Genomic DNA, 17,876 nt, shown 5'->3' with positions numbered 1-17,876 from the left:
CCTGACTCAGATCAGCTTTTGGAGAAGCCATTAGCCTAGAGATTCACATACTTTTTCCAACCTAGACTGTGAAAGTTTAAATGATGTGTTCAGTACCGACAAGAAGACGTACAATTGTTTGTGTGTTATTAGTTTAAGCAGATTGTGTTCGTCTATTATTGTGACTTAGTTGAAGATCTGACCACATTTTTATGAGTATTCAATGCAGAAATGCATTAATGCAGGTAATTCCAAAGGGTTTCTTGCAACTGTAGCTGAAATGTTACTTCATTATTGTAGCGTGTTGCTCTATTACGTTTCTACAGTATCTTGCAAAATGAACTTTGGGTGCTTGTGAAAAAAAGTGAGTGCTACGACTTCAAAACAATTTTTTTCATAGTTTTCCGAGCTGTTTGATTAGCAACGGACATTTAAAATACACATAGCGTTTCTCCTTTCTTTTTTCAGATTTGGATTTGTGATATCTCCCCTCTGTGGCACAGTGCTTAGCATTGTTGCCTTGCAGTACGACGGCCCTGGGTTCAACTTTGGACCTGAGGTGCTGTCTGTGTGGAGTTTGTATGTTCTCCCTGTGTTCACGTGGGCTTCCCTACAGGTGCTCCTGTTTCCTCACACAGTCCAAAGAAATACTGGTAGGTGAATTGGCTTCTGGGATAACTGTCCCTGGTGTATGTGTGTGTTTGTGTCTGTGTGTGCCCTGCAGTAAACTGGTGTCTCATCCAGGGTGTAATCCAGTTTGCGCCCATTACTTACTGGGTTAGGCTCTGGTCCCCCCTGCAATCCTGTACTGGATAATTGGATTAGAAGACAGATGGATGGATATTTCCTCTTACATTTACTGAACACTTTGTGTTGAATGTAGTGGCGCATGGTGGGAAACCAATACATGGTAAAATAGCTTGTTTTTCCCAGGATTAGCAGGTGATGATTTTTTTTTTCAGCTGCACAGGATTCCTTGCCTGCTCACCTCCATCGCTCCACTCATCCACCCTGGCTTTTTCCTGAAACTCCTACTAAGGTCAACAATGAAGGCATGTGCTTTGATATTTTGTGCCATTTTGTGTAATTGAACGAACCACAATTGGTATTGGTGGTTGGTGCATGAAACAATTGTATATAATAATGGGAATACATGTACGGTACTGTGCAGGGACTGAAGATGGTGTTGAATACCGCCTTATAGAAGGGTGCTGATGTAGTATCTATCTGGTTTAGCTGGTTGGTAAACTTTCTTTACAACTCCTGCCTTGCCTGGGTGTTGGTCTCTTGCAGGCTTTCTCCTTAATATGTATTCAAAGCCCATGACATGTCACCAGGATTCTCAGAAGTCAGACGTGGAGACATGAAGTACTCTATGTATTAAACTTGAAAGAACAGCAAATGATGATTATCTTTAAAACATGTCTTTGGCAAAACTAGATCTTTAAACGTCCTAGACCTCTGTTAATACCTGACAGTTTTTGAGAGGGTGTGTTTTGCGGGCCACATTCTTACTTTCACTGGCAAGCATTTCAAACAAAGGCTTCTCTACTCTTTTATTGCTGGGGAGTATTAATACCAGCAGCTGATGTTTGGGCTCATTCACATTGCAGACTTAAGGGCAACTCTTTTTATGTAATTTTGTCACATTTAATGACTTACAAAATCTGGAGTAGAAAAAAAAAAACAGGCTAATTTTTACAACTTATTTTCTGCTTGCAGCAAATTCCCCTTCACAAGGTTTGCCATGAAAGTCCTGCACACTGTCTTTTTACTATGTTTACACCTTACTTTGATTTGCAAAGATGTACCATGGTTTGAGCATGCCTCTCCATGCTTTGCAATTGCTTACAATGTTTTCACCCTCAAATACCAAGATAATCATTAATTAAGAGCATCATCGTTATAATTGAATGAAAAGAGACAAGGTGAAAACTCTAAAGCATAGCAGTATACTTCCCGGTAAAGTTTCAAAAAATCCATACCATAATTACTGGGGGAGCATATCTGTTCTTTCTTGTAATCTCAGAACGCACAGTATTTCAGTGTTACTTTTACTCCGTGAAGTTTGTACCCCGAGGACTGTCATCTCCAATCGGGTGATTGGAGTTCTGATTTATTCTGTCACGGAAAACTTCAGACTGTACTGAATTAGTTGCGACAGTGTCTTTGCAATTAATCGAATGTTTTTTTTCTTCCTGTGTAAGGGGGGGAATTAATCCTAACTTCAAAAAGCATAGCCCAGCGTTTGAAATGGTCGTCTCCAGATCGACCTTATGATTGCTTCTCTGTTGCCAAAAGTAGTCAGGACCCCTGAAACGTGGACAGGGAGAATTAAACCAGCTCACAGAATATACCTAACAAAAATCGAGTGGAGGAGACAAGTGTAATTAGAAGGCTGTTGATTTATGTGTTACAATTACGTCACTGTATTATATTACATAACTTTTTATTGTTCCTTTTTTTTTCGGCTTGCAGAGCTGCTTAAGAAAACGTTTGTATACAAGAACTTGAAAAGAACGGACACATTCCTTATTCACATTCACATCGTTCCTACGGTTACACAGATTGACTGATATTTTACACAGTAGATTGACTGGTATCCTAAATTAGACTTCCTCAATCACCAGCAGGTACACACGAACTGTACTGCAAGTTTTTTTTTTACTGTTTGCTTTACAGGAAATCCAGGTGTTCGACCTGATTGGCCGGATCGTCTTCTGCAAATGCAAGCCACGGTGCATTCTTTCTTACTGTAATGCACAGTGCATGAAGCGAAGAAATCCGTGGGTGCACTTTAATTTTTTTTTGTCCTTCTGAAAACGGCTGTTGTTAAAACATTGCACTCAGCTAGGCAGAACAGGCGCTTCAGCACTTTTAGTGCGCGGTGGAAAAGAACCAGGTGTGGCCCATTACGAAGACACTCCCTCCCACAGTGCTAGGAAGAGTTAATTTGGGTAGCAGCCAGGTTTTCTCCTCCCTTGCTTTTCATCTCTCCTCATCAGCGTAATGGTCACTTGCTAGACCGTACTTATCGCTCGCTGCGCTCCAGCATCCGCTCAGACCAGTGCTGGTCTTTACCTGAGGCTGCACCGGACAGGGGAGGTTCTGCCTCACGGCTGGATTATTTAACGCCTCTGAAATAAGGGTTTTTACACGACTGCCATCCTCTTTCCACTGGCAACCGAGGCTAGCTGCGCAGAACGAGCGGTGCTCCCAAACCCCAAGAAAGTATCGTTTTACCATCTCGTTATTATCTCTTCCCCTCCCCACCTCGACGCGGACACGCACGAAGCGGTGGCGTTTTATTTCGCGTTTACTCGGTCTTTCAAGCAGTAACGCGCCGCGTCGCTGCTGTAAGGTGAAGTCACCTGGAGAGAGGAACCAGAAGCGAAAGTTCCCTCGTCGGTTCAGTCCTGCAGCAGGCGCATGTTGATCGTGAGAACTGAAACAATTTCAGGGTAGCAGCTGAAGGGTTAGTGCACTTATTCGGCGATCAGGCGTGAAAGTGTGCTTCGAAACCTAATTTACAAGACCGTCTGCACGCGTTTCTCGTTTAAATAAGGACAAGCCTGTGCTATTAAATTAATTTTTACTTTGTGAGTATATAATTGCATGCCGCACAGACCTGCAAGTTAAAGATTGAATTGGGTGTTTTTATTTATATATATACACACACACACACATTTTAAAGAGCCCTTTGGTGTATAGCTGTAGGTTGCCCTAGTTTCAGCTCTCAATGGCCGAGGCAGCGGATAGCTCCGGAGACGGTTCGGCTGCCGGCTCAGTCCAAGAGCTGTCGGACTCCGTGACGGTGATGATGGCGCCGCCGACCTTAGAAGACCTCGCCGAGGAAGAGGACGTGTTCTTGCCCGAAAGCGACCCCGTGGGGGTGTCCGATGGGACGGGGAAGAGCTCCGGGAATGGGGCGTTGAAGCTCCAGCTGCCGAAAGACAACCAGGATGTGGGGGAGCCGGACAATCAGTTCGAGACCCAGTTCCTACATCTGGCGATACGAAAGCAGGTGTCGTACAGGTAAAGTGACATTACCTTAAAAACCACGGACCGGCGTTTACTCCTTCTCTTTCGGTCACATGCTGCAATCGTCAGTCTGCACTTTTCCAGGATAGGGCTCAAATTTGTTCTTGCGTGCTGATTTTTCCATTTTCATCAGTTGAATTGCCGATCAAATCGAATGCATTTAACAAGAAACGCGTTGTAGAACTGGGCAGCACTCTGTTCTTGACGATGGATACGATTCCTCTTGATTTGTCCAACGGCCTATTATTAAGAAATAATAGTAATCGTCGCTGCTAGGTAATGGTAATTAGTTTCTCTGTTGTTTTGCAAGAAATACACACTTTCGTATTCTCTAAGGTGTGTAAGACGCATATCATGGCAAAAACAGCATGTTCTTGTTTAAAGTTTGAGTGAGGGCTTTCAGTCAGTACTGTACATAGGCATGGAGTCCAGTTATGATCTAGTATTCATCTACTGCCTGTGAAATTGTTAACTTGTGTTCTGAATTTAAAACTCTATTCATTTTTTTGCAGTTCAGCTAATCCCCTATCTTTTAATACTCTGTTGTTCTTAAAGCCTGTTCATAGATGAGCAAAGTCTACTTGTCCACAGATTTGTATGTGATGAATCCAGCATGTCTAGATGTTAATATTGCTCCCTGTACTGAAAGTAATTGGAAGAGAAATGAGCAGGAGACCTTTTCTGAACGTCTGACTCTGAATCTTTAGGGGTTATAAAGAGTCAAATGCAGTAATCTTAAGAATATTTAATTTTTCCACATTTTCTAGTGTTATTAAAATTTAAAATCTATATCTTTCTAGTTTTCTCACTTACCCTCCTTGTGGGCAACACTGATTAGCTGTTCACATGCCCAGATTGTTAGACAAAATAGATACTTGTCTGTATCTACTTTGGTGTTTTACTGGTACAGTAATTAACAGATGAATAACTAATACAGTATATAAGTATGGGTAAGTGAAACTGAAATTGATTCAACAGGGGCTTTAGGAAATCAAACAAAAGAACTAGGGTATTGCTAAGGTATGGAGTGACTAGGGAACAATTTTAAGCTAATGTTAGCTCTTTAATCTTTGGGCAACACTCTCAAAGTGTCCATGAAGGGCTTAGGTAGGAACATTTTGACAGCACGGCACAATAAGAAATTGCTTACATTAGGCAGTCGCATTGCAGAAATGCATATTTGTAAATCGGAAAAATGTCTCGTGCAAATACTGAGAAATTCTGTCTGAATCTATTGGTGTCACTGTAGAAGGAAACGTGAGCATGACAAATATTTCAGTCCAGGAAAAGCTTGTGTTGGGGAATTAATTGGCTGTCCAGGTGCACTGTCACAGGGAGCTGTCCCCTGGGGAAAACCCGATTCCTTACCTTTGACAAGCCTCTGTCAGCTGCTTCCCGTCATTCCTTTGCTGGTTAAATTTAGCCAGCCCTGCACAGTGAAAGTAGGTCTTATTATTGAAACAGCTCTCTGGGGAGAGAGGAGAAGATTGAAAGTCTTGTAACAGGGTCTCGGTTTAATTCTGTACTTTGCTAGCTGGGTGGTGCTCAAGCTCTCTGACCAAGTAGAGGTTGACTCTGAAGTGTTGTACATTAGGCGGAACCCTCTCCGTCCCTCTGTGGTGCCTTCGTGCCAGTCGAAATTGATCACATCTTCACCCGTTTCTCTTTGGGTTCAGATGCCTTTGAAGGAACCATGTGTGTTGCCTTCAAGTTCAAATTGCTACAGTACCATTACGTGTTGTACTGTATGTGTATTGTTTAATGCTTGTCTTGCTTTCGGTTTTCACAACTAAAGTTAATTGAAACACTCAGACTGGAAGTACTGAGGAAGTGTCATTAAACACTGTGGGGGTTTGTGGTTGTGAGTCCAGGGAGTCTCACAGCTCAGCTGTTAAGTGACAAATCGGACATCAGCCACACTGACAAACCGCCGGGAGACATCTTGCCATATGTGCACATTTTGCATATTTGTGGAGTTTTAACTTTTGTGTTCTGTCTTTAGCAATGTGCCTTTCTGTCACCCCCAGTCTTCAGGCCTTGACGGTGGATAAGTATGATTGCAATAAGTATCTGAATATGACCCAGGTCTGGAAGCACAACTACGGTCTTTGAGCTGAGGGGTCCAGTTTTGTGTGCATGTGATCACATTTAAAGAACAGCGCTTAAGTCCAAATCCAAATCTCTTCTGTCCTTGACTGTTTCTCCTCTTCTACTGTGAGGTCTTGTTCATTTGTGTGCCTGTCAATGCAGAGTGAAGCTGAGTTTGTGGCCAGTAATCAGGAGTCCTTCTTCATCTGAAGTTTAAGGATGCCTACAGTAGCTTCTTTAGAAGTTGGAGACACTCAGATAAAAACTGCTTTTGGAAACCCGGCTGATTACTGGACTTTAATGCTGATCACACTCCTTGAACTTCCTCTGCTGACTTTACGGGAACTCTGTCCCTAGTGATTATTTCTCTTCTCCTTTGTTGCTGGTGTTCTTTTATGCCATGCTATCAAAGGTGTCAGGGTTTTCACTGGGGTGTGTGGGATTGCTCTGCTGTGCTATCGGCTCTGTAGACCAGAAGTGCTGCCAACAGATGCAGAGGTGTGCTGTAGAAAGGAGAGTTATGTAATGGGAGGATGGTGAATCAGGGTTTTGCATAACAGGGATGCTTAATAAAAAAAAACCTTATTAGCAAAATATTAATTTGGCTGATGTATTTTATCCAAAGCCATGATAATTTCTAAAGCAGGCTACTTTACTGAAGCTTCTTGCACAAGGGAAGCAGCAGCAGTGCCTTCCCTTGAAAGGGGAACCTCAGCCTTCCAGTTAGAAATGCACTGCCCTGTCTGCTGCCTTAAGACATAAACATAGATGCATCTGATCTTAGCAGATTCTGTAAGTCCTGAATTAAGACGAGTTCCATATTCCAAAGTGCATCTAAATCAATCAGAGAGGTACAGCCTAATTGAATTTTCTGGTATGTTACAGTAATTTCAAAGCATTGAGTACTGGACACTGGTTTGTACTGTATGTTTGTGGACAAGACAAGAGCTTTCGATTTCTGTCGCAGCAGGTCTCCAAGCAGAATTGTATTGCGGAAGAGAAATTCTCACTGTTTTAATAGTGCTCCCCGGTAGGACCCAGCATTGTGAGATGATTATAAATGAAGTTGTTAAATCAATTAAAATGATTTCTGAAATAAGCTATGTAACAATACCCTGTTCTCTATCTTTTACACTTAGACATTGTTGTTTAGACATATTTCTTACTCTTTATTCCTGTAGAACATTAATGCCAAAAAAACTTACTGTGTAAACAGTTTTCAGATCAAATAATTTACACATTTTGTAAGATAGCCCTATTTAATCGCAACAGTTTTAGTTGTTTTATGTCTAAATAGCTCTCAGCAAGTATGCCTACAGTGAAAGACATCACAAAAAGCTTCAAGAAATTTTGTGATATTCTGTACTGAACTGTTCACTTCTCTTCAGTCTCAGTGAAATGTTTTAATTAAAACGTGAATTATATCAAAGCAATTACAAAATAGCCTTGTATTTGTTCAGTCTTTCTTACATTCACTAAAGTCAAACAGTCTTGGTAACAGATGTTTGAGTAATTTATCCTACATTACAGTAGAATGTCAGAATAACCAGTTGGCTTCTCCTGAATGCATGAAAATTATAGCCAATAACCTGCCTCTCCGTTTCAATTTTCATTATAAAATAGCAAAATAAAAATCAAGTATAACATTATTTTAGAGTGGTCAACCATTTCACACAGGCAAGTTGTGTAATTCTGCTTATTGTGCTTCATTTCAGTATAGCCTGGTAGTTTAAATTACTGGATAGTAAATTATAGTCTTTTCACGTATTAGTTTTTTTTTGTTCAGAAGGATCAAATTATGCAGTGAAAATGTTCTCTCTCCATCTGAGGAGTTTAAGACAACATTTACGTAATTCAAGGCCAGTTTGGTAATATTTGGAATTCTTTCTTTTACTTAAAGCCAAAAACACTTGGAGTGCTACAAAAACAGCTAGACTTGGAAGAGCTTCAGGCCCAGTCATTTCCCAGCACAATTTTAGCTTGCGATACCAGATATTGCTTGAAAATGCTCATTGTTCTGGCAGGATCATTACACAATGAGCATCAAACTTGCTACAAAGCTTCAGAAAATTCAGACCTGTCTATAACGAAGATTTATCAAGCTTTACATGTGCTTCTTGGGGAAATCTGGAAAAGATCTTTGATTAGATCTAGACATGCTTGTCTTTCAGCAGCAGCGTCAATAATTTTTAAAGAGAACTCTTTTCTACAGAGAGATCTGCATAAATCTAAAACTGTTCTAGCAATGTTCTACAGCTGTTGTGGAATAGTTGTAGGAGATCAGATGCTTCACTGGTACATGACTGTCTGCTCTCAAATGCCAGGTATAATCTGATAATTTGGTCACATTTCTTATGCTAGACACTCATTGTGCAGTTTCAGCAATACATACCAAGTTGAGCATTTTTGGAATAACTTGCTCAGAAAGAAAGCTTTGGTGTCTGGAGTTTCTGGTTTGTGAAAATGAAAGTACTTTTATCTCCTATTGATGGAGATCTAGAAGGCGTTTTTGAAGCTCCTTAGAAATGTATCAGCAGCCTCCATGCCTGTTCCATTTAATGAACAGACCCAGGTATGATTGCTTGTCACTCCAGCAGTGCCTCAGCTAGGGTGCTCTGAACGTTCAAAGGTTTTATGTCGCGAGGAAGTGATATTAGGTTATTGATCTTGGCGTATGGATTTGGAACTCAAAGGACTGTGCTGCTGTAACGTGGAGCTCAGACGCTCAGGACCATAACATGATGGCGTATCGGTGCTCAGTGGGTAAAAATGGAGCAGAATCTTATTTCTAACTGCACCAGCGCTCACAGATTTCTTGCCTGATTGCACTACTTTGACTGCTGCCTGTTCTTTAGTGTGAAATGTGGGGAGCACAGAGTTGGGCATCAATCTGACAAGCTTTTGCTTAAACTGTGGCTTGCACATTTATACAGTATGTATGTTGTGCATCGATTCCTTAGATGATGAACAACAAAACAAAGTGAGACCTTGTCTTCTCGTTAATTATGCCTAAGTGTCTTAATTATGCGCACACAACTTTTCTTTAAGAAGAGCTTCAGGTAAAAGAGAAGTGGTATTTTCTTATACTTCACCATTGTAGGATGGGGCTACTGTAAATCGGAGTAATTAAAAAGATGCTTGGTGTCATGACTCTCTTCCTTATGGAAAATACCTGTGAAATATGAAAATCAGAGGTCTGCCCCTTGCTGGTTTTACTGTATGTGCAGCTGTAAAGAGGTCACGAGAAGAGACATGAAAAGCACGTTAACTCTTCCTGATCAAGCAACTCTTTGAGTTACTGCAGGTCATTCTGGGCTCGGCTGGAACGAAAACCATGGCTGCATTTGCAGACTCACTTCCTCATTGTACATGCAAGTGAAACAGCCAAAGCCAGCACACTGCTTTAGGGCTGGTGCCGTTTGTTCTGTGCTTTCAGCGTTTGTGTCATCAAAGGCACTAAAAGCCCTTTCCACTGCAAGAGCCCTTAGACAAAGAGAAATCAATGCCCCCCCCCCCCCCCCCCCCCACCCCCACCCTTTCGCTTTTTAGACTGCCAGTTTTTTTCCCAAAATAACAAACAAATCAATTTTACAAACCCTAAAGCTGGACATGCAAGCGGGGAAGCCTTTATGTTTAGAAAGAGGTGTACTTGCTTTGAGAGCTACATACCAGAATCTAATCTCTGCGCTTGGGTTCTAGAGAGCATTTATTAACAGTAAATACAATTTAAGATGGGACTGAGCAGAACATATCTAGTATTCCTGAATGTAGAAGATGACTATATGATCAGTTCAGTATTCAATAACCTTCAATATTATTTGTAGAGCAGGTAATGTCAATGCTGTTATGTAGTCAGCTATGTTTTAAAATACATATTCTAGCATAGTCCAGCCTCTACTCCTACCCTTACCCCATCAACATACATTAGTTTTTTGGTTACCTTTAACCTAACAAAAGGCTAGTTTTCCCCTCTAAGGAAAATTAGATTGATGCTGTTGGTTAGTACTAGCAGACAAGTAGGTGGCGCTCTTTCTTTTGGACCATAATTTCCAAACCAGTGCCCCAGTACGCTGAGGGCTCAAGGATGTGGTGATGTAGAACAGGGTCCTGACTGTTCATTAAAGATCCCGTGGCACTGTTTATAAGAGCTGAGGTGTAGTCTCTGGTGACTTGCTTATTTACGGACTCGGTTCATATAATATAATCTCTCCTCCATAAATCTTTTCCCTCAATCTGGTGTGCGTCACCCAGGTGGGTTCTACAGTTCATTTGGATGGGTTATCCTCTTGTACTGTATATAGAGGACTTTGAGATCCTTTGGAATGAAGAGGGCTGTACAAATGCAAGTAACTACTGATTAATTGTCCTTCTATTTCAGAAGTCATTGATTCATGTTAATCAAGCTGTGCCCTTTTAAATAGGCTTTTCTTCACCGCATTTTTCCTCATTAAATATGTCTTGCCTTTCAGGACATTATGGTGTTTGTAATTCAGTTTGGGGGTGATTATGGCATTTGATGTCCTGTATGTAATGCATTAAACTCTATGTAGTCAGTCACTGTAGAAGACAACCTACAGTGCATTATGAGCAAAATCTTATATTCAGTTAAATCAGCCTGGTTAACTTTATTTAAAATATACGAGCCAGCCATTTAAAAAAAATCTATTTGTGTAGATTTGTAGGTGTTAATTCAGATGATTGTGTAACACTGTCCTGCTGAGACATGTTTATGACTGAAATAGTCCATACTTTATTTTAGTAGTTTATGCTGACATCTGGGCCTGAAAGCCAACCTGAGCAAGTGGAAAAATAGATTTTTCCATGGGGTGCAAGTTAATTCAAAATTTTTCACAGCAGTTGCCATGTTTGAGAAACTGGTCAGTTCAGTTGGGATTCTTTATTGACGTTTCTTTCAATAAAGGGTCCCTGTTTTGCAGACTAAAGGCAGAAAAAAGACATTCTCAGTGTCGGAGATCTCTGGAAATAAAGTTAAACCATACGCTGAAGAGAATCTGTGTGAATATGCAGAGAAACACAAAGTGTAGTTCTTGATGGTGTCCTGGCTATGCTGTATAAATGATTCATGTAAAAAGTGTCGTTTTGTAAAATGTTATTTCCTTTAAAGAATGCAGTTAGCCCTGCTCCAGATAGTCATTATCCATTTATTGCTCATCAATACTAATGTATATAAATACACATAATATTTTCTATTTGTTTTCCTTTAATGATGGTATGCTATCATTTTGTTTCAATATGAAGCACTTATCCTGAGATAATACATTCCTCTCCCTTTAAAAAGGGGACTGCAAAGATTGAAATGGAATTTAAAAAATGCTGGAGGAAAGTGAATATGCTTTGATTAAGATACCCTCCATAATCTCCTCGGGTGTTGAATTTTTATTATTTATAAAATGTTGTGCCTCAGATCTCTTATCCTTCTCTTGCTGCTTCTTGTTAAGCAACTGGTGGCCCGTATCCCTGTGTTCTGACGCGAGACTGAAGCAATGGAGGTCAAGATTACTTATTTTCTTATAAACTGAGGTCGACCTGTCTTCTCTGCTGGAATGAAGCAAGGCTGTGTTTTCCTCCCCTGTAAGAAGGTGCAGGGTGGGTGTATTGTGGTAAAAGTATGGCTTGTTAATCGCGGAGAAGCAAACTGTTGAAAGTAAACACGTGTGGAAGCAAGTTGCTTGGTAAACCTTCAGAAGGAATGTGGAGACTCTAAAGCCAGTGTTATGCACTGGAGCTGTCTGCAGGGTTGAGCTGGGGTTAAAGACTGGGTTCGGATTGCTGTGTCTCCCTGTGAAATATCTGAAGCTCTACGTAGCTGTACTATATTGAAGTGACTTCAAAACGGTGGTGTCAGAAGAAGCGCATACTACAGGGTGCTCAACTAGCCCTTGTAGACCAGCAGATGTCTGGTTTCTGGTTGTTCCTCTTGTGCCCTTCTTCACATAATTGATCTCATTGTTTAATTGGGCAAATTGAAGCCTTTCTTTCTTCTTAAGAAGCTGGAAAGTTGGATTCTTCTTGTATGCAGTAACAGGGTGCCGTTTTGCTGAGGTTTTTCATAATAGCAAGAGTTTTGCCGGTTGTATTATAATGGGAAATTATGTTTTGCTGCTAAGGGAATTGTCAAGGACAGAGCAATATTTAACTTTCACTCCTGAACTTGACTTTCTGTGCATTACATATTTAAGTGAGTGAATTATTAACTAAATACTGAATTCATTTTGAGCAAGGCCATTAGTTGGGTCTTATTCTTCATTTAACATCCTCTCTTATTCAGTAACTCTTATCTTATTACAAGTTATCAGTATACAGCATGTAGAACAATTTTTTAATCATGTTGTAGATAGCTTTCAGCTCTATTTCTGTCAATTAGTTTTTTTTTTTTGCAATTATCCTGTGGGTATTAATATTACTCCAATCTCCCTTTCGCCTGCAACCTGCCTGATTTTCTGCTTCTGCCAAACCTTGTTTGGAATAAAATCAAAGGATTTATATTGTCAAGCTTGATATCGGGTTTAAGTTTATTTTGGAATTCTGAATGTCTGCTGACTAGGTGAGAAGGTGTGGATGGATAGGACAATATATTGCCAACTTAAGCATTTAAGTGTAATTTCTACGCATTAGCTATGGATCATGTTTCAAAACAATCTGTAAAGAATCGAGGAACATTCACAGGATTTGGTCCCTAGGCTGTCAGCTAGTCTGCTTTTCATGCACTTGCCAATGAAAGGGAAACTGCTCCTTTAGCTCTAAATTAGGACTCTACATTGTGCTTTCTAGGTACTCTGACTCCCAAAGGAATAAGGCAGATAAGAGTGTTCTGCCAGAGCTCTTTACATGGCATTTAAGCTTAACAGGATATATCTCTCAATGGGCACCTATATAATACCCGTAGCTATTTGGGAGCTTCTTGTGTTACACTGCAATCTAACAGTACCAGAGCTTGCGGTAATTGGATGAGACAGGAAAGCAGGGATCGATTTTTCGATCAGAAAGGGCATTTGAGACATTCATAGGCTTGGGATAAAAAGTTCCTGACCACAAATTGCAAAATCAAATGGATTTCTTTTGAGTGCCAGTGGGATATCATCAACTTTTTTTCCATATTTGGGAGCTATTTTCTGAGGTGCGCACATGCTAACGCATAAAGGTTCTCCCTGTTGGTGTGTTTCAAACTACACCAGTCCAGCAGGCTTACGTGATGCTGAATTAGCCGCAGAACGTGCTTGAAAGTGTCATTGTGCTCTAGCGCAAGCAAGGTGACCGATGCCTGACGAAGCAGGGAGCACAGTCTTGGGATCATTCACTGCACATTTACCTTGTCCACAGCGAAAGCTTGTTTTCATTGTCACTTGTCTGTGATTTGCCACTTTATTTTAAATAATTTAGAAGTATGTAATGGTCACTCCTAGTGTTGGGGAAATTCCGCAGTGCTTTACCAGCATGTGAGAGCTGCAAAGAGTTGAATGCAGTTTGGAAAGAAGGTTTAGTTCAGTGAAGAAGAATTTCTATTCTTCATGGGGCTTGAAATTTGCATGGTAACCTGCATTTTTTTAATTGCATTTTTTTTTTAGCTGTTTAGAGCTGGATGTTCTCATTTCTATTCACCTTTTTGATCTTTTTTTTGCACCCGGTATTGCAGGGGGGGGGGGGAGCTCTCCTCAACAGTGTGCCTTTGCTGCTTTCTCAAATTAAAACGATTACAGAGCATCTGTGAGTCCATGCTGTTCCAATTGTGGGCCTGAAAATCAAAACAGATTCATCATCTCTGAGATAACCGGCAGGACAGGCGTTTTAGAAACGGCAGCACATGGCCTGATAAAAGGCAGATAATAACATTAAAGCCACCAGAGCCCAATAAATTATGACGTTGCCTTGTGTTCCTTTCTTTAACATCTTGCATACTTTTGAACATGAAGAAGATTTTTATCAGGCCCTGGAGGTCTGTGTTCTTAGCACATTGTTTGAATCAGATTATCAGGCTAAATTTGCCTAAGAGACCATGTTTAATCCTGTGCTTTTATATTTCCTTCTGTGGACCTATTTGTATTTAAGGCAAAATGATCTTGTAGGTTAAACAACACACAGGGTTGCCTCTGTGAATAGAAGAAGCTTCATTGGAGAGAGGAAGCGGTTTTGCTCTATACTATACTATATACTATAAGTGACTCAGCTTCAATGTTCATTTCATTAGTCCATAATTGTGCAGTGCTTTTATGTGCTTAGTTCTGATGAAGCTGTTCTATAGAAATAAAATATTTAATAAACTTTCTCCATGTTTTTTTTTGTAGAAGAGATTAGGAAACTGCTCATCTTAATTTCTTCTGCAGGTTTCTTTAGTACTGATGGCACAATATGTTTCATTGAGCCTGTCATAAATTTTTCGTCTGTCCAGATTTCCCCCACGGGGGGTTACTTGAGTGGTCCCCTGAGTTTTCTGAGGAAAGTGTTCCGATCTTTGACTTTTGTTTGCAATTCTTTCCCGCTTCTTCTGTGGGGAAAAAAATAGACATGGGATTTGATGGACCATCCTTAATAAGCTTAACGATAAACTAACAAAATGTCTGTTCTTTTTTTTTATTCAGAATTTGTTTTAGAGGGAGGATTAAACAGGATATTAAAATACAATGAATTATGCAGTGAGGCTTTTGTTCACAGCCATTACAGAAAATGAATAAACGTCTCTCGATGGATGGCCCATGTCACTCCAACAGAGCACACTGACCACATGAACCCCTGCTCATCTTCGTACCCTCAGACAGCTGGGAGCTAAGGAGCTACTGTAACTGTGCAGCTGATATGAACACTTTTTTTGCAGTTTTAAAAATGAAATCCATATCTGATCATTCATGCACATTTATAATTTATTACTTGCTTAGGACGTATTCGTAATATGATTAGCAGTGCCTATAATGTAAGGATGTGTCCCTATAAAGGCAGTCCTAAACATTGGTCTCAAGAAAACTTTTTCCTTCTATTAGTTTCATAATATTCAAGAAGTGTTGTAGATTTAGGTCAAAACTAATAGCCCTTACAATCTAGATTTGACCTAGAGGCACATTATGGTGATTAATGATAGATTAGAGTATAAGCAAAGCAAACAAAGTGAAATTTCTAACACATTGAATTAGACACTGCAAGCATCTTTCCATTATTTAACAAGAATTAAGTGCGTATCTGCAAAAGAACTGCTGTAAGATGGACAGCCTTCTTAGGCAGGTTCGTGGCTGCACCCTGCAGTATACTGAGTGAAATGTCTGGCATTTTTGGAAGTCGAGTACTCCTGTATGAAATTAGTGAGGGCTGGGAAGAGATCAATTCAGTTTTACACTTGATGAGCCTTTTAGCTGTTACATTAGTAGGATTTCTTGGGCTCAAACCAGCAATCTGGAGACGGGGGAAGGTGATCGGGCGAAATCACCATGACAGACTGATGGCTGGTGAAGGTGTACGTTTTTTTTATGAAGGCAATTGTATGAGCAGAACAGTGTGGAGGTTGAGCTGTCGCTGCGAGGGGTCCTTCTGCACAGGCCTTTCACTGAGCTGTCTGATGAGTCACCTTCTTAAGTAACCTGTGCGCTTTGCATTGATCACGGTTTGCTGCGGAAAAGGAACGATAAGAATGATGACAGGTGGCTGATAATTCCGAGGAACCTTTCATTTCCGGCGTGTGTATCACGGTTGTTTGTTTCTCTTGAGCCCCCTGATTCACGGATGATGGGTTTCTCCTTTTACCAGCCTTGGAGAGCAGATTCCCCATCTGCAAGTCTGTTTTATTCTCCGTGTTGTCTGCCTCGTACTCCATATGCTTGTGTAAGGAACCTCAGCATGTCATTTGTTGTTTTCAGTTATAGGCTTATTAACTATGGAACAGTTAAAAGGCTGCCAAACGTTTGTAAAATTAAAAAAAAATACTGAATATTTCAGCTCCTCTAGGTACACGGCTAGAGCTTGCATAAAATCAAAGTTTGGTTCTGCTCTCAAATCGGAAAGTTACAGGTCCAGTGTCTGGTAGGAGAGAGGGCAGAGGGTTTTAGATTCTACCCGAAGAAATTAATGACTTACACTTGTACTGTACCTACGATTTATTTAACAGTATTTGAATTAAAGTCCAGTCCTTTCTGGATGAAATGTCTTGCTTTAAATGTTAAGCTCTCCAGTGCTGTGAGTCACAGGCAGAGTGGAAGAGATTATATTTCATGTGGTGGCCGTGTTAAACCTCAGAGAGAGCCCATGCATTTTACCTGAGGTGGAAGAACGCCAGATGAAGTAACAGTAATTGGCAGTATCACTTAAGCTAAAAGCATGAAGAAACACAACTTCTGTAATGGTTTACCACACCTCTTGGGTTCTTCGGAAGACCAGAAGGAAGTGGAGCATGTGATGTTGAGTGGCGAGATTCCTATATATAAGAATCATTTGATTTGATGTTACTTATTTGACTGCCTTATCCAAGGAAATTAACATAAAACAACCTGAATTGTATAAAGAGTTTTGCTGAAAGTCATATACTGTAGTATACAATGATTAATTCAGAATTCTATGTAATTCATTAATTAAAAACACAATATACTGTTATCATTGCAAATATGGATTGAAGGATCTGTGGATAAATGTAGAGATGGATGAATGACCAATTAAAAAAGTAGCCTCATGATCTTCATTTTAATATGCAGTTGAATGCAGCAATGGACAGATGGAGGAGTAATGCATGATAACAGCTGAGTGAAAAAGTTTCCATGGTGTTTGTAACAGATTATTTGGAATGGAACACATGTAGCCTTAAGGGGGCTGTTTTTTATCCCTTTAGAGAAGTGAGATGTCTGATCTTTTTAGAAACCCAACAATGAGACGCAGTGACAGTCTCATTAGTCCACTTGGTAGCCCTGGGCTGTTTGATGAAGTGAACATGAATGCTGAAATTCCACTGGGTGATTAGGAAAAAGGCCAAATGTGTTATTCTTTATTTCAGGTGCCAATGCTCCTTTCAGGAAGGAAGCCTAAGAATCTATGGTCTTGAGATGTTTTTAAAGATTCTGAAATAGATCCGTGGTGATATGTGGGTTGCCTCTGCTGGGATTTGCCTGCTGTTTAATTTTCTCGTAATGACTAAGTGTGGAAATGTAAAAGACCTGATGCACAGTGCGTTGTTATGCATCAGCCTAAACCCCAAGAGATTTTAGTTAAGATATTAGGATTTTACCAAAGTTTTCAAGACGATGTCAAAGATCTAATTTCATTTTTAAAAAAGGAGTATAAAGATACAGGTTGAAATATGGTGTGAAACCGTGTAACCAAAAAGAGAGACAAGAGCTTGAATAAAACTGCTAGCTCCTTTTTCACAATTGACTTTTGTTGCCGGAAAACCAATAAATGACTTTTGATAATTTAATCTGATGTTTAGTTGGCTGCTATACTTCACTTACTGAACGTGCAAATTCTGAAACGATTCATGCAAATTGTGAAATGAAAAGTTCTGGCCAGATGATGGTTTTAGTCAGAAACCCAGGAATACAGGAGTTTCCTTAAGCCTTAAGATGACTGGCTTATAAGGATATGTTAAATCCATTTGTTTAAGGTCTTGAAATATGTCAACACTGAATTCATCTTAATTTTCCACTACTGTAGTGCTAAAATTGATTTTGAGTATGGAAGAACTTACAAACGAGAGAGGGCTGCTCAGCCTGTGAGGTACCGTAGTAGCTAATTGCCCGTAGAGATCATCCAGCCATTTCTTGAAAGAAGCCACGGTATTC

The 17,876-nt window shown here is 40.2% G+C and overlaps 1 protein-coding gene across 1 annotated transcript in view; it reads left to right on the top strand.

The window, feature by feature from the left end:
* Positions 1–2,988: 2,988 nt before the first annotated feature.
* dgkza (diacylglycerol kinase, zeta a) overlaps positions 2,989–17,876 on the top strand; it is a 178,616-nt gene continuing 163,728 nt past the window's right edge. Inside the window, exon 1 of the mRNA XM_088935011.1 lies at positions 2,989–4,014. Coding sequence (XP_088791137.1) covers positions 3,719–4,014 — 296 coding nt within the window. The 5' untranslated portion in view covers positions 2,989–3,718. The remainder of the gene's footprint in view (positions 4,015–17,876) is intronic.

The sequence above is a fragment of the Atractosteus spatula genome, chromosome 16, assembly GCF_055471065.1.
Source record: "Atractosteus spatula isolate fAtrSpa1 chromosome 16, fAtrSpa1.hap1, whole genome shotgun sequence".
In the NCBI taxonomy this organism is placed as follows: Eukaryota; Metazoa; Chordata; class Actinopteri; order Semionotiformes; family Lepisosteidae; genus Atractosteus; species Atractosteus spatula.
Note: the sequence above shows the minus strand (reverse complement) of the source record. Positions and strands in the feature narration are given on the sequence as shown.